The 26084-nt window shown below is 40.2% G+C and overlaps 1 protein-coding gene across 2 annotated transcripts in view; it reads left to right on the plus strand.

Annotated features, from left to right (window-relative positions):
* The window catches only part of LOC121917204 (intraflagellar transport protein 57 homolog), a 34359-nt gene extending 22154 nt beyond the window's left edge, over positions 1 to 12205 (plus strand). The window contains exons 5-11 of one of the 2 annotated variants that reach the window (XM_042442949.1): positions 2113 to 2181; positions 3019 to 3138; positions 5952 to 6023; positions 8262 to 8393; positions 8609 to 8671; positions 11058 to 11124; positions 11897 to 12205. In XM_042442949.1, the coding sequence (XP_042298883.1) occupies positions 2113 to 2181; positions 3019 to 3138; positions 5952 to 6023; positions 8262 to 8393; positions 8609 to 8671; positions 11058 to 11124; positions 11897 to 12078 (705 nt within the window). In that variant the 3' untranslated portion in view covers positions 12079 to 12205. The remainder of the gene's footprint in view (positions 1 to 2112; positions 2182 to 3018; positions 3139 to 5951; positions 6024 to 8261; positions 8394 to 8608; positions 8672 to 11057; positions 11125 to 11896) is intronic. The other variant, XM_042442950.1, reaches the window with a different exon arrangement.
* The last annotated feature ends 13879 nt before the right edge of the window (positions 12206 to 26084 follow it).

Here is a 26084-nt window from a genome sequence, read left to right on the forward strand (position 1 = left end):
GGCAGGAGGGAGCTGAGTTAGCTCCCTCACCACCCTGAACAACTCTGCTGGACGCGACTCCGCGGACGCGACACGAGCACCATAGAACGAGTTCTTAGCTGCTCGTATCGCCTCTCCGTAGTCCTCTAACAGTTGGTCTAGGAGAGCCTTGTCATCTAAGCGAAGGTGTTTCCGCCAACGGCACTCTAGCCGTCGCAGTTCCCGCTTCCTCGCCCGGGGATCTTCCGTATACCAGGGCTTACGTTTGGAAGCGGGCCTGAGAGGGTGCTTGGGAGCGATACTGTGTATAGCCCTAGAGAGACCGGTATTCCAAATACAAGTCAGGGCATCAACAGAGTCGCCGTCACTTCCAACCATGTACCCCTCTAAAGCTTCCTGGAACCTTTTGGGTTCCATCAGCCTTCGAGGGTGGACCATCCTAACAGGTCCGCCACCCCCGGGGGGGATCTGGGTAGAGACCTTGATTTTTGCCTCCACTAGGAAATGATCCGTCCATGACAGGGGGGAAACATTAGTTATTTCCGCCCACGGATTTTCCGCATCCGAACAGAAGACCAAATCAAGAGTATTACCCGCACAGTGCGTAGGACCCTGTATCAGCTGGGACAGGCCCATGGCCGCCATGGTATCCATGAATTCCCGAGCCGCACCGGGTGGAACATAGCTGGCCGTGAGGGAGATGTTGAAGTCACCCAGGACAAGTAGCCTGGGTGTCTCCAGCATCAGCTCAGCGACCAGCTGTGTCAGCTCGTTAAGGGAGTCCGCTAGCGCACGGGGTGGCCGATACACTAACAGAATCCCCAGACTGTCCCTAGCCTTTAGGGTCAGGTAAATACACTCAATATAGGATGTCTGTCGGATGTGGTTCCTGGTGAGGGACAAGGTGTTCCTATGTATCAAGGCCACACCCCCTCCCCGCCCACCTAACCTGGGCTGGTCCTTCACCGAGAACCCAGCGGCAGGCTGAGCCCACACAGCATCTCCTTCAGGCCCAAGCCAGGTCTCGGTAATGCAAGCCAGGTCACAATTACTGTCCTCCAATAGATCGTGGAGGATGTGGGACTTGTTGTTAATCGACCTGGCATTGCACAGGAGCAGCGACAGGGTTTGTGGCACGGTTGGAGTGACCCTCAGGTCCCTTAGGTTGGGAGGGGGACAGGAAGGGGAGATAGATATGAATAGCCTGTACGAAATTAAACTCTGGGTGAATCAACCCATTTTTAAATGTTTTCATTTTAAAAAAAAACCTTCTTGCAACTTGAAACCAACTGCCTCTGAATTGGATATTACAGGATTCTTTTTTTCAAGCATAAGGACATTCAAAAATGTATCCCTCCCTCACCAGCAGTATGAAGTGTTTTGGTGTCCTCTTCTATTTCCTCTGTCCAAGTGTAGACTCAGCCTTTACCACAGGACGTGAAGTGCATTACAACAATCTCTGCTTCTCCAGATGCTCTAGAAATCCTAGCCAATATGGTCAGTGCTTGAATTCTGGGAACTGATATCCCAAACAAACCACTAGAGGATCAGAATTTGAGAACCACTGCAATACACTATAGTACAGTTGACTTCCAACTGGCTTTTGCTTAGTCAGTGTTGAACTTGGATAAAGAATATTATTACCTCTATGCAGTAAATGTTAAAAATCTGGTTTAAATTGTCACAAATCCAAGGGCAGTGGAGTAGATACTTTGGTTCTTTGAACAAATGTTAGTTGATGAAAAGAAAACTGCTGACATGGCTGGTAGCAATTCCTGATAATGTAGCAGCAATTCTACAGCTGTCACAATCATTTGCTGCATGCAGCAGCCGTTGCTTCCCATAGTTCATGGTAGCTTGGCATTGATTTGTATGGTCTGGGGTATCCAGGATTATATGTAGATGTCTTAATACGAAGTGCTATATTAATGTAAGGAAGAACAAAGCCTTGTGGTATTGATACTAAAGGACTGAAGGTTACAAAAAGCTCTATAATGCTCAGTGTTGACATTATAATAGACTTCTTTAATGTACTTTGGTAAAAATAGATGGTTGTGATATTTTCAGAAAACTGTTTCTGAATCATGCATCATTTTCCACGTCTTACTAGACCATATTTTATATCTTTTTAAGGAAGAAGAGACAGACAATGAGGAAAACTACATTGATCTGAATGTTTTAAAGGCACAGACTTACAAATCAGTAAGTAATTTCTTCTCCAGTTAGCCATGTATTATGTATGGCTTCTGCTTCTGCTGTGCTGTCTACTACAACTTCGCAAACTTGTGGAGGACCCACCAGTCATAAGGCTGAGAGAACAGAGTGGGGAACACAGACATCTATAGTAGGGAAGAATAGAGGGGAAAGTGGGAGAAGAATTCTGTTATGAACCTTTGGATGCAAGCCTCTGAATGATATGCCATAAATTCTACATCACCTCTAGGAGATATGAACTAGTCATTGTGGCTTAACCTTATTGTGGCAAGATTAGCAATTGAGGCTTGATTTAATCATGGGACTGGAATTCTTTTATGCATAATGAATTGATGCAGTTAACTACAATTACTCTCCTCTCTCTTTTTGACTGTATCAAGAAGGTATCTACACATTTTTATACCTGTCTACAGATCAAATCTTCCTTATAGTGACCTATTGACCATTACTTTCCATGTGTATTTGTGTTGTAGTAATAGGAAAGCTAATCTTGGAGATTTCTTCATGTTTATTGTTATTATTATTGCTATTATTATTATTATTATTATTATTATTATTATTATTATTATTATTCTGCCTTCCGTCCGGTTCAGGGACTCAAAGTGGCTTACAGGTACTCAAGTTTTTTTTTCTTCCATGCTATTCTAAAGTAGTTAAAAATGTTAGTTCACTCCCCATTTGCACTTGCATATACACTTCATCTTCTGCAGTTGGGCCGGTACAGCAGGTTTTATAACTGGTGTAAGAAGTGTTTATGCTATATGACATCACTTAATAGTGTAGTTTGATTGTTCATTGATATGTCAAATATACATTTTTTGATAGGACATGATTGAATCAAAGCAAGAAGAGATTTTAGAATCAACAGTAGATGCAGCTGAGTGGAATTTGGAAGTGGAACGGGTTCTTCCACAACTGAAAGTTACAATCAGAACTGATAATAAGGTGGGTTGGATTTATCAATACTGCTATGCTGCTACTATTTAGTAGCACAGCTTCTAGAAGAATTCTGCCTCTTTATGTGCTTAAAGGTCAGAACTATAACCACTATATTAGAAAATCCTTTGAATGCTCATTCCAAATCAGATGAATTTGAGCTCCTTTTTGACTGCAAAATATCATGCTTAAATGTGAAGTGTGATTAAAGCCACTTGACTGACATCAACACTCTTAAAATAGATTAGTACTTACAAATAAAGTACTTGTCTTCCAGCATAAACATGTTTGCACAGTTTTTAAGTATAAAGATCTTAATGAAAGCAGTGCACATGTATGTTCAGATCTATGTGGGTTTAGCCAAGCTTGGAAAGCTTATCTTTGTGTGTACAGTAAATGTAATCATAATGGTATTTTCATTTCACTTTGTCATGTGGAAGAGCCTGGTATCCACTCTTTTTTTGCACCAAATAGTTCTTGCTCTGTACATCTCTTCTAAGTGTACGGAAGTGTTTGACTTCTACTCTGCTTCAACTGCTGTTCTAGATGTCCTCCAATCATTATGTAGATCCCCTACAACATTTTTTTTGCTTCACAAATTCAACTAAAGTCTTTCTCAGCCTTGCTTTCATATGCAGATTCAGTAACGATTTCATATTTTATGTACTCATGCAAGTGTGTACATGCACACACAGACAGAAACAATACCTGTGACTGTATTGTTTATTTGTGTTTGCATAGTCCTTGTTTGTGTCTCTGTAAGTTTCTTTTCTTTTTTGTTCCCTATTTTTCTTCTTCAACACACCATCTTTGGCTGTTATCTTTCAGGTACATTGGTACAGTTGATGACTATTTGACTCCAGTTGTTCTTTACTTTGTCCTGTTTCACTCTGATCCTACACCACCATTATTTAACTGAGCATTTGTACCTGAGGTTTGAATATTGTATTCTGTCACTGCATCTGATGAAGTTGATTGTAAGCCATGAAAGCATTTACTAAAGCTTGTGCATTTGACTCTTAGGTTATCCTGTTAGCCTTATTTTTTCACTTTTACTTATGTCTGCTTAACTACAGTTGGCAGCTGATCTTATTTCTTGTTATTAACTTCCATTTTCCAATTTTCTCCTTACCAACTCTTTCAAGACCCCAACGTCTAGCAGACTGAAAGCTAGTAGGATCTTGAAGGCATTCTGCTACTGCTTTCAAGATCCTACTAGCTTTCAGTCTGCTAGACGTTGGGGCCTTGGAATTATCTTCAGTTGGAATTATCTCCACTCACTTTGTGCATTGTCACATTTTAGCAATCTCTTCAGTATATCTGGAAAATGACCTTGTTTGTAAGCATGCACTGTTAAAGTTTTCATTGCTGCCTTAGTTATCTCAGCTAATGCAGACAAAATAACTGGAGAGATTTCTGTGGAAACCAGCATACAGTAAAACCACCAGATTTTTCAGAGTTCATATTAAACCATCACAAAATTAGCATAGGGGTTAACTTCTGGTTCATGCTCCTTAGAGCCCTAACTCTTCATAACAAGTATTTGAGGTGTTAAACCTGCTTCTTACCTGTAGCATTTCAGACTGCAGTCTAACTTAGAGGGGTTTCAGTGAACATGATTGAATTCTTTTCTGTATGGGAAAAAACCTTACATATAGATAAGTAGATGTTGGAGAATACAGTTCTTGCAGAGTCTTCTGCCTAACATGTAGAGGGTTTCTTTTCAGTTGAAGAATTTTCAGCCTGACACAGGTTTACAACTGCAGTTTGTAAGAACTAGGAACAAAGCTCTCTGCTCATAATATAATTTATTCATATTCTCCTTTGCCCTTCTGCTTCACCTAGGTACATGTAAGTTGTGCAATAGAACATTGGCCAGGATAAGGAAATCTGGGGTCATGTTTCTGTTATACTATGGATGTCACTAGCACTCACCCTTTCTGCTGTGGCAAAGAATTACTCAGCTAAAATTCCACGTTGCAGTTGCAGATGTCATGGGAGGCAAGTCTAAGACATGGGAGTGGTATTCAACTAGCATCTTTCCCTAATAGAACAATTTATGTGATTAGAACAGATTCTCCCTTCAGCAACCCCTCTCATTCCTGAAACCACACCTTTGATGGGGGGGAATGAGGGACTGCAGAGGGGAAGGAATGTTTCCACTGCACAGGCAGAAGTCTTCACATAGCATCGGATGTTGCCAGGTAATTTGAAACTTCTTTATTTTCCTTATGCTGACTAGTAAATTTGGATATCTCCTATACTAGTTTGGTTTACCTGGTCACTTGCAGCTGAAGTTTGCTTGTGTGAAATCATTTTGTATTATCTGAAAAAGCCTTCCTTAATCTTGGCCTGATCTTTTCCTTCTTAGACCTTTAGAAACATATGGTTGCAATTATCAGTGTTCAAAGTACCTCAGAGTCTGTCAGTGCTGAACTTGAACTGTAATGTTGTAACAGTGGTAATGGGCACAGAGGTTTTGATTAATTAGTAAATGAGTTCACATCCTGTTTTTATGTTCTAGAAGAAGAAGAGAGTGGAATTAGAATCAATATTAGTGCCCGGAGCAGTCTGTTATAATTATCTCTGGAGCAAGAATATTTACAAGCAAATAACTAGTTACAAGCATCCATTGGCAGTGATGTCCAGCATTTTATTTAAGAGCACACATGTCACAGGATTTTAGATGATATCATTTTAATGCAGCAACCTTAGGTTTAAAACATGTCACCTTGTATAGATACGCTGTAAACTTGACTGTTTATCCAGATATGAAAAAAAATCATTTTGTGTGTAACTCCCTTTTAAAATTTAAATTATAGGACTGGCGTATCCATGTAGATCAAATGCATCAGCACCAAGATGGAATTGAATCTGCTTTAAAAGATACCAGGGTAAGTCTGTGATAATGCCTTAGTAATTGAAATGTAGTGGGATTTTGATGATTTTGTGGTAGTTCAGAGTTTTCTTACTAGAGGCCTTTTTCTCTTTGTGGTCTCTTTTATAAGTGCATGTGAATCACTTGCTATCAAATCTACTGGCATTGTGTGATATCTGCTTGGGGTTTTTTTTTTTGTTTGTTTGTTTGTTTGTTTTTTTGGCTTCTGTAAGGAAATAATAATGACCTTCTGTTCCTTGCAGCAGGAATTTTCAAGTCCTCTGGCACTGGTCTTCCACAGGAGTTTCTTAGGCAATTCCCCCTACCCATGTTGTTTCTATGAAACATCTTGCTTTTTTTGTAAGCTGTGTTTTCTGTGCCTCTGGCACTCCTTTTATACAGTAGAGGTTTGGGGGAAAGCTTCTAGAAGTAATTGAGTGCAGAGATCAAAGCTTCACATGGAAGTGTTGTTTACAAAGAAGTTTTTTTTCCTGATCTTGATCCCCTTTTTCCTTTTGAAAAGGGGAGTTTTAGCTAGTGATGGCAAAACAGTTCCAGGCCTCAGACATGAAGACAGCCAGCTGCCATTGACATTTCAAATGTCAAAGTTGTAGGGTGCTTTTTAATGTCCAAAGTTTCAGCATTTGTAATGAGCAAATGGTTAACTCTTATTCTATGACGCAGGCAGGTACAAGATTCACAGTTTTTCTAACAGTGTTCAGTTGGTGCACCAAATTGGAAAAAAACCCACCAGATATGAATGAGAATTGAGAGTAAGAAATGACAGAAAGAATTTGAATTGCACAGATTATTCAGTGATGACTATTTGCCACAAAGGTGGATTAGTTTCCATTAAAAATAAATCTTATCGCTAAAAAACTGAACATATATTCCATTACACTCGGCCCTCCTTATCCGTGTATTTTTTAATCCACAAATTCAAGCATCCACGGCTTGAAAATATTCCAGAAAAAGTATAAATTCCAAACCTTGATTTTCCATTTAATATAAAGGATATCATTTTGCTCTACCATTATATTTAATGGGACTTGAGCATCCACGGATTTTGTTATCTGTGGGGGATTCTGAAACCAAACCCCAGCAGATAATAAGGGTCCACTGTACAGTGGTACCCCGGGATACGAAATCACCGCGTTACGAAATTTCCGGGATACGAAAAAATTAAATAGAAAAAAACTGTTTCGGGTTACGTTTTTTTTTTCGGCTTACGAAAAAATTTTTGGTGCTTTTCGGCGCTTTTTCGCACGAAATCGCGGCTTTCAGCGCTAGCGGCTATGGCTTTTTCGGCTAGCGAAATCTTTCGGGTTACGAACGGCGCCGCGGAACGAATTATATTCGTAACCCGGGGTACCACTGTACTTTAATTACTTCTGAAAGCAATGTTAGTGAATGTATTAAAGAATGACTGATTCTCTATTCTTAGTCAGAGGCTACATCTGGAGAAGTAATCCAGTTTGACACCACTTTAAGTGCCATGGCTTAATGGTATGGTATGGTATGGAATCTTGAGACTTGTAGTTTGTTTTGGCTCCAGAGCTCTCTGACAGAGAAAGCTAAATATCTCACAAAACTACAGTTCCCAGAATTCCATAGTATGGAGCCATGGCAGTTAAAATGGTGTCAAACTGGATTATTTCTGTAGTATGGATGCAGCCTTGGTCAGTGTCCACAGATTATTCATCTATGAATTCAAGCATCCATGGCTTGAAAATATTTTTTAAAACTTCTAAAAAATAAACCTTGATTTTTCAGTTTTATATAAGCCATTTACTATGCCACTGTATTTAATGGGATGGGCATCCATGGATTTTGGTATCCATGGGAGGTCCTGGAACCAAAATCCAGCAGATACCAGGGGCCCACTCTACATTTAGATATTTGCATACACAATTTTAAATAAGAAGAAAAATGGTATAGTCACTATTTTAAGACTTTTGGGTCTAGCTTTGAGTGACCAGTTGAAATTATTCCCAGTACACTACTTTAGTCACCTTACTTGGATCTAAACAGTTGTCCAATTAGTTGGGTTTGCATGTTATGCTTGTATTTCTTTAACAGTATATGTTGCCTCACTCCACTGTTGCACAGCAAGCTAGTCTTGAAATGAGGAGAACTTTCAAAAGCTATTTGGATGTGGCTCACAGTCAGATGCTCAAAAGAAAAGCAGTCAACAGTCCCACTGGGATTTCAGCCAGACCTCAGTTGTGGCTGACTTGTGTAAAACTTTTAACAGGGCTACCTTGACAAACTTCATAATGAAATCAGCAGAACTCTGGAAAAGGTTAGCAGTCGAGAAAAGTACATCAACAACCAGCTAGAGCATTTGGTTCAAGAATATCGTTCTGCACAAGCCCTTCTGAGTGAGGTAACATTGATTATTTGGGAGTCTTGTCAAGAGACTATAATTGTGGCTCTTCTTTTATTAAAATTGTACACTTTTGCTGTTAAACTCAAACTGTAACAGTTAGTTTTATTATACAAAAGATAGAAGACTTAAAAAACATGGCTTACATCCTATATATTATAGACTAGAGTTCTTTATTTTTTTTCCCATAGTAAAGTATTTTTTTTCTTTCACAGGCCAAAGAGAAATACCAACAAGGAAGTGGAGGTGTGACAGAGAGGACTAGAAACTTGTCAGAGGTAGAACTTTGGTCTTTAGTATTTAATAGTTTGTGTATTTGCAGTAGTTTTCATGGCATGGCATGGCATAAGTTGACAGGGGTCTTTATGGCACTTTAGTTTTGCATTTAGCCTGTACATGTCTAGTCCAAAGGAAACTGGGTTTGCTTTCAGGTAGAATTGGTGTTCTACAAATTGTATGTTTTGACATCCTGAACAGTCTTGAAGGTGAAACTTCTAAATTCTGGTTATTCTGCCAGTTCTCTACTTTGATTCACTGAAGTGTTAGTTAAATGATTTAAGTAATTCCTGCATCTCTAAGATTGTTCAGAATAAATGAGTTAATGTTCTTTCTTTTCAAAGAACTTTTACATGTGTTAAGCTTTATTGGTTATTTTTCATAAGATTATTAATACTAAATGACAAGACTGCATAACTTTGCATGATGAGATTACCAGGCAAGGCTACTGGTGAGTGTTTTATCATTGCCAAATACAAATAAATAATGGAACTTGTTCCCAATAATCCAGTTTGCATTCTGGATGATCCTGAACATGAACAAGGTGGTCACTTTGTCTTGCCTGCACTTCATTCTAGACAGAGTAAGGAAATGGAAGATATGAAACTATTTCTCAACCAGAACAGTTGGGAGGATATTAAGGCACAAGAATGCTGTTCAAGAATTCCAATACCAAGTAGCTTGGTTGATTATCTGTGTGTGTGATTCTGACTAACCATCACCACTCCTGCCATGACTTTTTGGATGACCATTATACTTATTTGTTCTTGTCTTAATGAATCCTTTACTCTTATATATTGTGGAACAAGTGAGGGAGAAATTAGTTCAGCGAGAAACCAATCCCACCAAGATGGAATTGATTGATTATGCTGCTGTTGACGGTGACAGTCTGCAAATTCATAGAATATTTTAATTGATCATTTAGGACTTAATGTGGGTGCTGTTTATTTTTAACACTAATAGTAGTGTTAAAAGTAAAAGTTGATTTAGTTCAAGGCATGTCCTGGGGAAAAATGTAATTACCTTATTTCTCAAAATGGGAAGATAGCAGATATGTTTTTATTGAGTTGTTCTTTTGAAAAAAGTATATGAATTTCAAAATAAATAAAAGGCCCTTGCACAAGCTACATACCGTTCTTTGATTTGAAAGTGAGAGTCTAGCTTCTAGTGCCAGAACTGTAGTTTGTGAGACTTTGTAGATGTATGTGTGTATGTATGTATATTGGTATTTATATCTCATCTACTAAAGCAAGTTCTTAGGTGTGTTTATGATACATTTAGAGTGAGCCAAAACAAATGAGAGTTATTAGGAAAGACAATAGTTTATACAAGGTTAACAAGGCCTCAGATATTTTGGATGTTATTTTACTTATTAATCTGCCTTGGCAGATCATAAACAAAATGGCTGCTGTAAAGTTCCTCATTGTGGTGGTGATAGGTGCAGAAAAGAAAAACAACACGTGAAGCAAAGGCAGCCTCCTCCCTCCCTCCTCCTCCCGTCTCTTGCATTTTTGGCTTCTGGTAGCAGACACAAGAGGCACTATTGGAGTAAAAGTGTTTTCTTGCTCCTCTGATGTTAAGATAACCATCTAGATCTTTAGGCCATAAAAGGTCTAGGAGGAGAATGCCCCTGGCCAAGAAATGGCTGTCAGAAGAGTCATTTAACTTAATCTTTCTTCTAGCTAAGCAGAGGTTCTGTATCCATGGAAGTGTTATTGATTGTTGTTGGCTACTGATGGGAGGGATAAGAGGTACAGAGAAAGGAAATTTTAGCTATGGTCCATTCTATTCCTTGCAGCTTCTCAAAACACTGGGCAATAAAAATAAATTATTTGTATTCCTCCTCCCTGAGCCCATTCCTATATGTACAGAGGTTTCATTACAGAGGGCTGTAGGGATCTGTTGGACTCCCAGAGTAATTTTAGCCTATTGGATTAATTCTGCTCCAGATTGCTTTTACCTTGACACAGGTAACACTTTCACACTGCAAGTATGCAACCTTATTTCCTGTTAAAATACTATTTTGGTTTGGCACCTTGTTATAGGCTTTTGGGATGCATTGTGTCCCTTTTCTTATTAAAATAAGACCACTGTGAGTCTTCTGTCTGCCCCATGGCTTCTTAATAAGTCCAGTAACAGTAGGTATTACTGGGTGTATGATTTTGAAATATGCTACTGATAAAATCTATTTTTAATGTCACATTGTGGCAATTTTGAAACCAGTCATTAAGTTGAATTTCATCTAGGACTTTTAAAGAGGTATATTGGACCTCAATAGCAAACAGACAGATGCAGTCATTAAATCTTAAATATCTGTACCATTCAGAATTATAACTGTCTCTTTGGCTATAGTAGATTTTACAAATAACCTGTTTATTTTTCTCTAAGATTACTGAAGAGTTAGAGAAGGTAAAGCAGGAAATGGAAGAAAAGGGAAGCAGCATGACTGATGGTGGTAAGCTTATTCTTGATGTACTTTCTCAGATAAACTCTCATTTTTAGCTAGTTTTCCAGATCTATAGCAAAATCCCAGCAGTAGAAAAAAGAAAACCAAAAGGAGTAGCTAACATACAGTTGGAGTCAGTGTTCTCTCAAGGCATAGAACCATGTCCCATGTCTCTAATTGTATCTTGGGTCTTTCCTAAAATAGGGAACTATTCTTGAGCATTTTCTACAACTGAGTCAGCCAGAAGTATCTTTTGGCTGGTTAAAAAAATCCATCTATGTAATGTCTGTTCTGAATTAATTCCATTTTAAAATCCTAATAAGTGTAGCCCTTAGCTGGACTGAAGAGTGCATTATTGGGGGAGAGGGGTTTTCTATGCAATCTACCTGTAATCCTTTGAGATGTGTTAGGCTGTTGTAATAATGGGTACTTGAAGAAATGGATGGAATTTGTACTGTCGTAGACTAAAATGTGCAGAATTTTGTTTTGAGTTGTTTTTTCACCAAATATAAAATTTCATATTATCATAAGTACTGAAGAGGTTTGAGCATTTTAATGCATATCTTCAGATTCAAAATGTCATGAAGGTGATAGAGTATATCCTAATTTTAAAATAGCTTTTATGAATCTATAAAATCATGTCTCCAGAGTATTGTCATTCTTTTGTTCATTTAGCTCTCCCGATTAGCAGAGGGAGTGAATTATGAAGAAAAAATAATACCTTTCTTTGTATGGCAGAGTGACAGAAAAATGTACCATTTTGCATTTTCCTTTTTAACAGCTCCTTTAGTAAAGATTAAACAAGCTTTAACCAAACTGAAGCAAGAAACTATTCAGATGGACATACGAATTGGCGTAGTGGAACACACGTTGCTTCAATCAAAGCTGAAAGAAAAATCAAACATGACTAGAGATATGCATGCTACTATAATTCCAGATTCTTCCATTGTTGGTACCTATTAAATTTCCTTGTTGCTTAGTTTTTTAATGCTATGCAAATCATTTTGAGACATATATATGTATATATAGTACACTATGTATGTCATTTTACAAGGCCATTAATTCTGTTTGAATAAACGTAGTAGTGTTATATTTGTGTCAGTATGATTTATTATACAGTTTTCAGGAAAAGAAAGTATTAATAAAATTTCATTAACAGGCTCCTGGTTTGTTAAATCAAAGGGTTTGGAAGGAATGTATGAGAATGATTAGAAAGAAAAGTTCTGTTACAGAAATGGATATTGCACAGATACAGCTTCCAGTATGAATCCTATGGGGATTGGCACCCAATATCTTTCACAGGTTTAGCTCAGAACTTGTCAAGATTATAAGGCCAGGAACTATATCTGACTATACATATCCCTCTCATGTTACTTTCCTCACACAGCAGAATGAACCATCTTCCTCGCTAGGAACTTTATGCCCTCATTAGGGAAACGGGACTGATTTAGCAGTAGCTGCTACTGAATACCTAAACATTAGCCATTTCTCTTTCTCTTAAATTAGTAGCTCATGTGTAAAGGAGTGGAGAGAGTGTGATGCAGTACATTGCATTAGAGTATTCCAGTGGAATATGTGATATGCAATTTGCTGGCAGGCAAGAGTGGGCAGGAGGTTTGCAGCCAAAGAATGGGTGTGGCATCCTGTGACCTGGTTGACAAGGATGTCTGTGCTGGCTAGATGAGTCACATTTGGGCACATGAAATGATTTGGGAGGGCAAACAGTAGTGGTTCAGAAGGTGCCTTTAGAACTGAACAGGATGCTTAGTCTAAGGAGAGTAGGATTGAGCCCATGAGGGGGCAGCAATGATATAGGTGAAGGGATTTATGTTTGCAAGACAGAAGGCTGGCCATCACGAGGAATAGATTGAGAGCTTTTTCTTTTTTAAAAGTCAGATGTGGCTGTGCTGAACTTCTGTGGAAATTTCTGTTGCTGTATGTCTTCAAGTCATTTCTGACCTATGGCAGTCCTAAGGTTTTCACTGTTTCCTTGGCAGAATTGTTCAGAGGTGATTGCCCTTGCTTTCTGAAGCTGAGATCTTGACTTGCCCAGGGTCATCCAGTGTGTTTCTATGGCTGGGGATTCAAAGCCTGGTCTACAGCCAAACCACTACACTATTTTATTTATTTGTTTAGAGTATTTATACCCCCGCTCTTCAGCCACAAAGAGTCTCAGAGCATTTTATAGATTGTTAATTTCACAGTTCGCTGCCCTCAGGCTTACAATGTGAAAAGACATGACACAAAAGGAGAAGGGAATGGCAGTGGCAAAGGGGATCAAGTCCAGCAGATACTGTTATTTCTTCTCCCTCCAAGGCCAGGATGGTAGCAGTTACGCTACACTGGATCTCAACAAAACGACTTCTACTTATAGATAAAATTTAAAATGTAACTGTTTGGAAATGGTTTATTTTATTTACCTCTCAGTAATAAGGCCTCACTGCCATTTAAAGTCTAAGGTTGTGTCCTTTTGGGTCAGTTCTACGCACAGTCTACTCTTCATTATGACCAGAATGTAGGATAACTTAGTCTATAAGAGGAACCTATTACCATAAAACTTCATCCTTTGGATGCCTCCCTGAGTTCATCCCTCATATCAAGATTGTCTTGAGTGTGTTTTTATGAGTGCAACACTTTGTTCTCAGTGGCCTGTTACAGACTGTCAAAATAAAACTGCTTCAGGTCTCTTTGAAGGTATGCTGTTTAAATGATGCATGCACCCTAAGAATCCAGAAGCTGCACCAAAGCTGCACTCCAGTGCTTAGGAATGGAGTGTGGCTTTGGCGCGACCTCTGGACTCTTAGGACCCATGCATCATTTAAATAGCATACCTCCAAAGAGACCCAAAGCAGCTTTATTTTGGCAGTCTGTAACAGGCCAGTATTACATTACTTTGAGGAGTGTCAGTTACACGCAGTTCTGCAGAAGTATCTGTCCCCTTTGAGCCTTCTAGTTTAGCATCCCCTCCTTGGACATAGAGAGTGACATCATTCACAGTATTCCCTTCCCACATCTTCCTGGAAAGTTTGCATATAGAGATGACTTTATTCCTCCTGATGACCCGCCCACCCCGCTTCTCTTGTATTCTGCCAGATTTCCATTATGCCCACTATGCCACCCTTTCAACCAAGCACTCACAACTCCCCCATTTTGAATTGGAGGCTTATGCAGATTGAGTAGCCCTTACCTGAATTACTTGGGCCCAGAAGAGTTCCATATTTCAGATTTTTTCATATTTTGGAATACCTGTATTTGTATGTGTACATAATGCAATATTCTGGGTATGTGACCCAAGTCTAAACACACATTCATTTATGTTTAATATACATCTTATACATATAGACTGAAGGTTATTTTGTAAAACATTTCAAAAATTTTATTCATGAAACAAAATGTTTGTGTACATTAAAAAGCCATCGGAAAGGAAAGGTGTCACTATCTCAGCTACCCAGGAAAAAAGTTTTGGGTTTTGGAGTATTTTGGAACTCAGGGTGGAGGTTTCAACCTGCAGTATTAGCAGAGAAACACCATACATTGGTCCCCTTCCAAATGTCTTTGAAGTGTTCATTTCGCCAATGTTTTTTTTTATCTGTGAATGGCTTGCATGCCCTACTCTGTAACCTATTTCTACCCCATGGCTGTTTAAGTGATTTAAAAATGGTTTCACCCTAATCCCATAGAAATAATTGTCCTGAATCAGATGTTCCTCTATTGTATGTTGGGTGTGTGTGTGTGTGTATGCAATCCTTCAAGTTGTCTTTTGACTTATGGACCCATAAATTTCACAGTTCTCAGGCAAGCATCCAGGATCAGTCAGGATCTATTGTCTTTGTTATTGTTGTCTGCCTTCATGTTGCTTCTGACTTATGGCAACCCTATCATGGGGTTTCCTTGGCAAGATTTGTTCACAGGAGATTTGCCACTGACTTCCCCTGAGGCTGAGAGTATATGACTTGCAGAGGATCGCCCAGTGGGTTTCATAGCCAAGCAGGAAATTGAACCCCGATTTCTAGAGTCATAGTCCAATGCTGAAACTACCATGCCACACTGGCGCTAATATGTTGCCTTTACCCCACTTTAATATCCACTCCATTACATCAGTGGTATGATTCCATTTTGGATCAAGTGCACCATGACATGTGACATCTTCCAGGCTATTGAAATTATAGGTAGCATTTACAAATTTTGCACCAGGACAGAAACTCACTATGCAGATCTATATGGCAACATCTTTGATAGATGTGGTCCCATCCATGGATTTTCCTCCTCTGAATGACATTCTCCTTCCCACATTTCTTTTTTGTCTGGTATGATTGTTTTTTACATGATGAAGAATCCAGCGGAGCTTTGAAAAGTTGCATGAAGGATTTTGTACACTTTGGTTGGCCAATGTAGGTATTGTGCTTTTATTGATTTTCCATTTTGTTTTATTTTGCTGTATGGTCTGCACAGCTACCCCTTAATATTTTTCATGAGAGCAAAGGAACACTCTTCTCTGAAGTAAGGAACTATTGTTATGTCCCCCAAAGCCTTGTCTGCCAATCTCTCAGCTGCAAGAGCCAGTAGAAAACAAAATTGTTCTCTGAAACTGGAACTCACTATATCAATTACATACCGACAACCTCTGTCGAGTGGGCAGATACTTGTTATGTTTCACACTGTACAATGTACAGAATTACAATACCTAAAGCAGTGATGGTGAACCTATGCCATGCGTGCCGGAAGTGGCACTTGCCGCCATTTCCTCAGGCATGGGGCAAGGGAGGAGACGGAAGAGGCACGTGCATGCCTGTTCCTCCTCCTCCCTGCCTTTTCCTGGCCTCCAGCTGTCCGAGACAGATGGAAGATAGAAAAGGGGACTGGGGAAAAAGAGTCAAGAGGACCATGCTATGATTCCTCCTCACAGCCTTCTCCTGGCCTTCAGCTGCCTCTTAAAGAGAGCTAGAGGCCGGCAAAAAGGCAGGGAGAGGAGGAGCGACCAGCGCATGCCAATTGCTCCCCTCCAGGGACCTTTGCCAGCCTCCAACTGTCTCGAGCTTCCTCCCCACCTACCCTGCCTGCCCTCCAAGTGTCCCCAAACGGGGCATTTGGAGAGCAGGCAAGGTACGTGGAGAGGAAGGCAGGGGGTGTGGCCATTCCTTTTCTTCCTCTTTTACCTTTCCTCCCCCCCAAGGGCTCCAGTGAGCCCTTTGGGGCAAGGAAAGGTCCAGGAAGAAGGGGACTAGGGGCATGCCCATGGCTCCGCCCCCTCACAGCCCTTTGCTGATCCCCACCTGTCTCTGAGAGGCAGCTGGGTGCCAGGAAAAGGGCAGGGGAAGAAGCCCTGCCCAAAGGGTGGAAGCTCCACCCACAGGGTGGGAGCCACGCCCCCTGGGCTGGAAGCCGTGCCCCAGCACGCAGCCCCATCCTGTGGGGGCACAAGCCCCGCCCCCTGGCACACGAATCTGAAAAGGTTCGCCATTACAGCCTTGCTTGTTTTATACCTTCATGGCTCTTTTTCTTTCTTGGGTACCAGGGGCAAGCTGTAACCTGCCCTGCCATGCCCTAAACTCTGGAAGCAATTTTAAACATGTAAATATTGGCTCAAAGTGCCCTCCCAGTCTCTATGGAGTAAGAATGTTTTGTGTCTACCTCCAAAGTCATTTTAGAACAAGGAGACACCTCTTTTTTTGCAATAAGAAGTTGCAATTTTTAAATCCAGTTAAAATTATTTAAAGTTTATTTTGTTTGTTTATTTATGGGCTTTTGCCCAATATACTTGGGGTGTGGGAGGAAACTTGCCGTTCTTTCCCCCCATGGCTGTGTCAGGGCCAGGAGAGGCTTTTTGGCAAGATGAAGTCAACTGGATCTTCTATGTGACTCCTTGATTAAAAAAAGGCCTCTCCTGGGCCTAAACCAGTGATGGCGAACCTATGACACGCGTGCCAGAGGTGGCACTCAGAGCCCTCTCTGTGGGCACATGCACCATCGTCCCAACACAGAGTTCACTAGAGTTTGTCACTAGAAATCCAGAGGGACACGGCACTTTGCGATAAATAAGTGGGTTTTGGGTTGCAGTTTGGGCACTTGGTCTCTAAAAGGTTCTCCATCACTGGCCTAAACAGTCGTAGAGGACACCAAAAGTGGTACAAGGTTTTTCCTTATGCCCCCTGGGAGAAAAGGGGGGCCCTTGGGGACTTCAGAAACATCTTGCATGGGATGCAGTTCACAGCCTACTTTAACTAGAAAGCTAAATTATTTACAATCAAGAAAGAGAAGGGTTGGCTGTTGTACTCTCTTCATCCTGTTAAAACTGCTTCAGTGCTTAAGTCATCTGTCTACTTAATTTCTTATTACCTTGACATTTTGTAGCTGTGTTTTACCTTCTATTTGTAGAAATTTCTCTCCCCACACCACCCCTATACCACCAGGTGCCCTGGGGAAAGGAGTCCACATGGAGGAAGATGGAGAAGGCCAGTGAGGGACATGTCCTTACTCTTTTGCTTCTTCCCCATCAACTACCCTGTGGAAAGAATCCCCCTTTTTATATGTTAATACTTAACCCAGCAGTGTTGTTAATACTTTTGTTGTTTCTTGCAAGCTGCCTTGGAGGGGAAAAATGTATCCTGAAAGGATATAAATCACTGTCATTAAATGAATAAATACATAATAGCATACTTAACTGGGGCTGGGGAGGGAGAGAGTTGCTTCTGTTTTCTAGCATAAATGCTAAAGATCTTCTAAACAGTTTCACTAATAATTCCAGGTCAGCATCCTCATAGCACAGGTGTCAGCAAAGTGCAGCCCTCCAGATGGTGGACTGCAACACCTAGCATTCCTCACCATTGGCTCTGTTGGCAAGGACTGATGGGAGCTGCAGTCTAAAAACACCAAAATAGCCCCATTTCTCCCATCTCTGTTGCAGTAGCAGTTTCAGTATCAGTGAAAGAGGGTGTGAAGCACCTGTAGATGTACAGAATAAACACTCCCTTTTCAGGAAATCATTTCAGGTTTCTTGTGCAACAGAGAGGTGTGACCAAAGCTATTCCAAAGGAGCATCTGAAGCGTTCAGTGCTTAGCATTTTATAATATTGCTTCCTTGAACGATAGCTAGGGTGTTTTCCCACTGACTCATTCTGCTTCCTGGATTGTATGGCATGAGGTTTCTAGGAAAACTGACATCATCCAGCTCCTGTTGCTTTGCTTCGGTTCTTAGGAATTTCAATTTGAATAGATGTCCTGCTCCTGGATGCAGCAAATACTTTGGTTATGCCAGCCCTAAAAGATGCCATTTTCAGTAGAACCAATTCTCTGCTTCAGTGCTTGGGTCATCTCTCTCTCTCATGTAGCTCAGCTGACTTCAGTAGCATTTAAATGGTGCCAAGTGTAGGTCAGCAATGGTTTGGGGCTGTTCACATGACTGATTTCCTGGCTATCACTAAATAAGTTTATTGCACGAAGACTTCCTCATCCATTGATGGATATATTTCACAAGGTGAAAAAGCTGTCTATTGATCATATGTGAAGGCGATTTTGTACAATAAAGTAACTGTTTGGAACTGCAGGATATGGCCTCGGTTCCTTCTGGCCTCACTGGCGGTGTGGTGACAGACCGTGATGAATTGAAGCCTTGGCGTAATGGTAGTATCATTGACATCAGCTGCTCTGAACAAGACTAAGCAATTTATCTGATCAAACACAGTTGGTGTTTTGGTCTTTGGATTAGATAGGATGAAGGAGCCTGCTTGAGACATCAGATTTTGGCAACTGTTAAAGAGCAGCAAATTGTCAATGTTTACATTTTTGCCCATATGAGAGATGCACTTTTTATTTGTTTCTTGCCTTTTAATGGAGATTATTTAAATGATTCCTAGGTTTATGGACAGCTTAATTAGAGTTTTAAAATATTTTTATGCCTTCACATTTTTCAGGTGTATAAATTTTTGCAAGCCATCTTGGCTCTGAGATCCAAAAAGGCAGGATGGTGTCGTCGTCGTCGTCGTCGTCGTCATCATCATCATCATCATCATCATCATCCGATATATGAATATTCTTGGCTGTCCCCAGGTGTGACATGGCAGCCCACAGTGTCATGTGCTGCCTAACAAGTCATTTTACAAATCATTTTATGATTTGTTTCCTCTCTCCCCCCAATGCTTGTAGCAAAATGTCTGCGCATGAGACCAGAATACATGCTAAGTAATTGAATTAATTTCAGGAATTAATTTTCAACCCTTTTTACCCTACCTATTTAAATCCTCCCACTTTCATTCTGCAAACTTCATCATGTTCACTTGTGAGCTCTATTGTTGTATCAGCCTAGTGTTGTTGCCATGTATCTGCATTGAAAAAGGTTGTATTTCACTCCCAGAAAGAGAATTATTAATGAAGAGGAGTTCAAATCTTTTGACAATAAAGAATTCTTGTACGTGGGTACACCTCTCTCTCTTTTTCCTTCTGTCTTAATGGATAGGCATATTCTAAGTGAATTAATTCAAAACTGCTTTCAAAATTAGCTGATTTTTAGAGAAACGGAGGACTTTTTGCAGTTTACACTTGCAAAGCTTTGTATACAAGAACATTTCTTCACTATGAACCCTAGGAATAGAGCAGAGATTTGGATCAAATTATGAAGTACAGGATAGGAACCCTTTGACCATCCAGATGTTCTGCTATGATCTGCTAGCAGCCACAGCATCATGACCAATGGTGGGTTCAAATCATCTGCAAGAACAAAGGTTCCACACTTCTGATTTAACAGTTCCAGCATGCATGCATCCAGAAGTTTCAGCTTCTGCTAGTCATAGAGCATAAAATAAGATGAACAGTGCATCCTTATATGTATCTATATGAAAGTAAGTCCCCTTGAGTTCTTAAATAATAAAAAAGTAGTACTTAACTGTGTGGCTAGGTATTACCTAACTCTGATTTTTGAATGAGATGTTAATTATTCATGGAAACATTATCCCAGAAGTAGGCATGCTCTCCAAGAGGGAAATGTCATGAAAGAATTTGGTACGTGTTGGAAAGCATGACAAGTCTCTTTGCAACAGCTGAGCTTCCCACCAGCTGTGTTGACCAAAACTAAGCCATGGTGATGCTAGTCTCCGCTGTCCAAAATTATACATCAGTTTTTTTAAAAAAGCACACACTTGTGTCTTGTGGCACCTTGGACTAATAAATCTATTATGGATTTTTATTTATTTATTTATTTTTGCTAGACTACTGTTGCTTATGCCATAAGCATAATCGTTAGAAGTGCCACAAAACAGTCCTTGTGGTATTCACAGCAATAAACAAGTACAATTTCTGTATCGGGGGGGGGCAATCAGAATAAAGACAATATTTATGCTGTCTAAATTGTTAAAAAACACAATCATCCCCCTACCCTAAAAAACATTGATGCTAAAAGAAGTGATAGATTATTCAAAAACATACTTTTTGCTCCCAAGGGTTTTCTCATTTTGGTAAAGAATTATTAGAAATACACATCTCTGACAGAGTTGTTGATCTTTGAAGAGCTGTCTGTGTATTTTTAAAATGCTAATTTTGTGATTAGAATGAGATATACAAATTAAGGGCAAGGGCCTCCATGTTGTTATTATTCTGGGTGTCAACTTATTCTCTTCACTGAAGAAGTGGGATGAAAATAGCAAGTGAATGCAAAGGACTGGAAGATGAGAACTTAAAGAGCATCTACAAATACTGGAGGGTAGTTATGCTGCAAGGTCCTGGTGCTTCTTACGGAATGCTTGACACTCGCCTCCTGGTAGTCGTTTTGTCCTTGTTTCCTAGTATTCTCCACAACAAGGAGGTCTAGAAACTTATTTTTAGGTGAAAGATTAGATTCCCAAGATAACACATTTCACCTCATATGCAAAGTGTACAAGAAACCTTTCAGTGTGTATTATTTATTTAGAGACTATATCCATTGCATCATTACAACTGATGATAGATTTCCATATTATCTCCCCATAGGAAAAAGTGGTGGATGCTGTGCTCCCACTCACTTTAGGCAACTTTTTTTTTTATTAAAGCTGCATTCATTGATGCTCCAGCTCTACTTCTCAATCCTATATCGTGAAGGCTTGAAGTCGCTACATGTGCCTTTCACTCAAGTAGACAACAGAGTGGCAATTACATTGTAAAAAGTGTAGGATCCTAATTAGCCTCTTTAGTCAGATTAGCTCTTACTTGGATACATCTTCTAGGGAAGATTCAGATACATCCAGGGGGGAAAAATGAGGAACACAGCAACAGAGGGGATGAAAATCAAGATCTGTCTCACTGAAATATAAACTTTACTGCTGAGAACAACTCCCTCTCCTTTGTGAGATATAGTTTCTTTAGAGATGCAGCTAAAACTGAAAGGAGATGATCTGACCACTGCAGTCGTGTTTGTTCTTATGTCCTTCTGTATAAGGCCTTATGGGTAGAAGATACTCAGAGATCTGACTTGCATCTAGAGTTAAGGTTGTAGGGCTATATTTCTGCCACTGACATCCACTGCCACCACCAGCAAAGAAATTTGGACTAGGAGCCCTGGTGGCGCAGTGGTTAAATGCCTGTACTGCAGCCATTCACTCAAAACCACAAGGTTGCAAGTTCAAGACCAGCAAAAGGGCCCAAGCTCGACTCAGGCTTGCATCCTTCCGAGGTCGCTAAAATGAGTACCCAGACTGTTGGGGGCAAATTAGCTTACTTGCTAATTAGCTTACTTGCTGTTTACCGCTATGATCTCTGGAATAGCGGTATATAAATAAAACAAATTATTATTATTATTATTATTATTATTATTATTATTATTATTATTATTATATTGTTGTAGCATGCCTTCAAGTCTTTTCTGACTTACAGCTTTCCTAAGGTGAACCTATCATGGGGTTTTCTTGGCAAGATTTGTTCAGAAGAGGTTTGCCATTGCCTTCCCCTGAGGCTGAGAGCATATGACTTGCCCATAATCACCCAATGGCTGAGACCCTGGTCTCCAGAGTGATAGTCCAACACTCAAACCACTATGTCACACTTGTTCTCTCAATTTCCCCGGAAGGAAATTGTAAACATTGGCTACTTTAGCACCTGTTGCTTCCACCCCATGTACACATAAAGGTGCAATTAAGGTTCTGTACAGACTGGCCCTTTGTGCCAGCCTGTGGGTGGAGTCAGGGTGCAGCATCCTGATGCTGGATAACCTAATTGTGCCCCCAGGGTGTCATGATGCCACACGCCATTCTAGATGACACGTGGCATCATGGCATGACTGGTGCTGCATCCACATGATGCAGCTCTGAGGGGGCGCCATACAGCCACGCTGCTGCGGCTATAGCACCCTTTGAAAGGCGCAAAAAGGAACTACTTTTACAGCTCCTTTTTGTGCTCTCTAGAGGCTGGATGAAGGCTGCAGTGTGAGGTTTCCGTGGACCCTATATCTGCAAATTGTAGCAGAGTTTAAAAAGGAACCCTATATAGATGGCTGACCTGGCTGACCTGGGACTAAGCTCATAAAACGCAATTAAGTTTCCTTCTCTTAAATATGGCTCAAATGGACTGGGTTAGGAAAAATGGAGTAATTGCGTCTCCGACTGTGCTGCAGATCTGTTTATAGATAGTGATGCTCTTAAAGTCCATGTTTTATTTCAGTATTTCCACACCACTAGGGCTTTGTTAAGTGCTGGGAAGTAGTGGCTGTGGTTTTATAGGCTGGGAGTTAAGGTATGACAGGTTCATCAGTGTCCCATGGCTTGGTAGCAGAAGGGAAGAGGGAGGGCTGGATCAGATGTCTGGCTAACATTTCCCTGGGCCAGCTTAAGCTGGGTGCTGGGAGGAAGAGGAAAGGAAGATACAGATGCTGTTTCTGTCTTTTCCCTGACCCGAAGGCTAATAGCAATTTGAGAGGTGGATTACACTGGGGAAAGAGTTAAACGCTATCTTCCAGAGTGCCTCTCCTCTGATCTTCAAAGGTGCTGCCTGCGGTTGCTAGTTAATTAAAAAACAAAGTGGAGATGACTCTCCTCTGTCATGTCTCATTTGGCCCCTAGTTAAGCCACAATGTTGGTCCATGTGAGTGAGTATCTGTAGATGTTTGGGCAGCTCTTCCACACATAGCCGCAGCATGAACCAGCTTTAGGTCTTTAGCGTTCGTTTAGAAGCCAGTGTGCACACATGTGCAGTGTTGATAAGTGCAAAGCAAAGTACATCATAAATAATCTTAAAGATTCATGATGATGGTTGTCTTTCATAATTCAGTACGGCACTTGGATTTCTTCCCCATTTCATGCTGGGGTTGTGAATGCCGTTGAAGAGATGGAGAACAGCTCTAGTCTGATTGTAACAGCATGATGTGATTAGGACAAGAGGAGTATGGTCACTGATGAATCTGTGGTTGCTTTTCTTCCCCATCGATCCCATGGATATGTCAGGTTCTTTTCCTGTGGATGGTGTCTAGGAGAAAAGGCTACACCTTGGTATTTCTCATGAAATTCCTTAGTTTTGTAGGCTTTTATCATTTTACTGCTTTATCTTGTAAACTGACCAGGAACAGCTTAATGTGTTGTTAAAATGCAACTAAGGAATACAGCAAACAAAGTGGGATATGAAGAGGTGCTTCAAATGATGCTTTTATCATGTAATCACCCATCAGAGAGTCCAGATGGTGTATCCTCCACTTAAAACTGACCTGTGTTTTCCCCACTGTTTCTTCCATCATTTTTTTCACATCTTTTTTTTTCTTTTCAGGAAGTACTTTATGATGTACTCAGCTTTGCATTTACCAGTGCTGCACTTTTGTGCATGCTGGGTTCTAAACTTATGGTTAAAACCTAAATCATAGTATCACAGAATCACAGAGTTGGAAGAGACTGAAAGGACCATCCAGTCCAACCCCCTGCCATGTAGGAAATCTAAATCAAAGCATACCCAACAGATGGCCATCCAGCCTCTAAGGAAGGAGACTCCACTACACTCCGAGGGAGTGTGTTCCACTGTCGAACAGCCCTTACTGTCAGGAAGTTCCTCCTAATGTTGAGGTGGAATCTCTTTTCCTGCAGTTTGCACCCATTGTTCTGGGTCCTGTTCTCTGGAGCAACAGAAAACAAGCTTGTTCCCTCCTCAATATGACATCCTTTCAAATATTTAAACAGGGCTATCATATCATCTGTTAACCTTCTCTTCTCCAAGCTAAACATCCCCAGCTCCCTAAATCGTTCCTCATAGGGCATGGTTTCCAGACCCTTCACCATTTTAGTTGCCCTCCTTTGGACACGTTCCAGTTTCTCAATGTTCTTTTTTAATTGTGGTGCCCAGAACTGGATACAATATTCCAGGTGGGGCCTGACCAAAGCAGAATAGAGTGGCACTATTACTTCCCTTGATCTAGACACTATGCTTTTATTGATGCAGCCTAAAATTGCATTGGCCTTTTTAGCTGCCACATCACACTGTTGACTTGTATTTGTGTGTGGGACAACTGTCCAAACCTCTGCAAATACTTACATCCATGGGCAAGATAATGGCTTCTTTGTGGGCCAAATTACACAATTCCTTGAGACTGTCAGTGGTAGGGACCCTGCATCTGGAAGCACCTGAGCATTCTTGAGCAAAGGTTTTGTTTTATTATATCCAGAGCTTTGGAAATAACCTTTTGGACAATAGTTCCTGGAATCTCACAGCCCACATGGGCAGGCAACAGAAGTGCTCTGGGGAAAAGCACATGCTTTTCATGAAGAAGGTCCCCGATTCACAACCTTTTGTCTCCAGTTACGAGATGCAGTTTGATTTTGATTGGAAACACCCAACACAGCTCCCAAAATTTACTGTTCAGACTATAGCTCCCAGAATCCCCCAGCAGCATTGCCATTGGTCATGCTGGCTGAGGGATTGTTTTGTAGTCCAAAAAAGTAACATTGGCAAACTGGATTTCTTGCTGGCCTTTGCTATAATTTTACATTATTTCAGATAATCTGTTTATATTTCAGTATTTTGTGAGCTTTTGACTGACTGTTAATTTTCCCAATGGCAGATAAAAACATTACAAAGCAGAGTGTGCCCCTAGTCTGGCAGGTTGCAACCCACATTTTGTACTGGTAGTAATTATATTACAGGGATCCTTCTTTTGTTTATATGAATAGAGATCTAATAAAATACAAATATTGAAATACTTAAAATTAACTAAAATGATATTTCCTAATCCGTTCTTGTTATTTCAAAAGGCAACATAGTTGAGTCCGTATTCTTACCAAAGCTTTATGGTAGAGCTTTTTTTATAGTCACTGAAGGGGCTTACAATACTTATCAAAAGAAATTCTATGACCCTCAAATTAGTCCATATGTATGCAGTTTCTAAGATATTACTAATTGCTGATATTAATTGCTACTCCATAAATCTGATTTCACTGTCTTCACTTCTACAAGAATCCCAAGTAATTAAACACCTACATAAAATACGCTTAAACATAAATGGTTCAGGATAGATACAATTAATTTTGAATTATATCTTTGACAAAGTTATTTCTTATTTAATTTTTACTAATTGGACTTAAATACATACTTTCTTTTAGAGATCTATGTATCAAAGCTTTTCATTGTTCATACCTTACGCAAGCTGTTCTTTATTTTTGTAAAATGATAAGCAGGATCAATACTTTTGACCTTGAATTATCATGTCTCATGCCTCTCAATCTCTCATGTTGTTGTTATTATTATTATTATTATTATTATTATTATTATTATTTATATAGCGCTGTAGATTTGCACAGCGCTGTACATAAAAACAACAAATATAAAAGAGTAAACCTGCCTATGGCGTACAATCTAAGAAATGATAGGATAATACAAATAAAACACATAGCAGTACAGGAAATGGTTCAATAAAACAGGCAACAAAAAGAACATCAGATAGCAAGTGACAATCACGCAATGTCTGGGAACGCTTCTCTGAACAGGATGGTCTTCAACTCCGTTTTGAAGCTGGTTAAAGAAGTGATGGCCCTTGC

This window comes from Sceloporus undulatus, unplaced genomic scaffold (assembly GCF_019175285.1).
Source record: "Sceloporus undulatus isolate JIND9_A2432 ecotype Alabama unplaced genomic scaffold, SceUnd_v1.1 scaffold_12, whole genome shotgun sequence".
Taxonomy (NCBI): Eukaryota; Metazoa; Chordata; class Lepidosauria; order Squamata; family Phrynosomatidae; genus Sceloporus; species Sceloporus undulatus.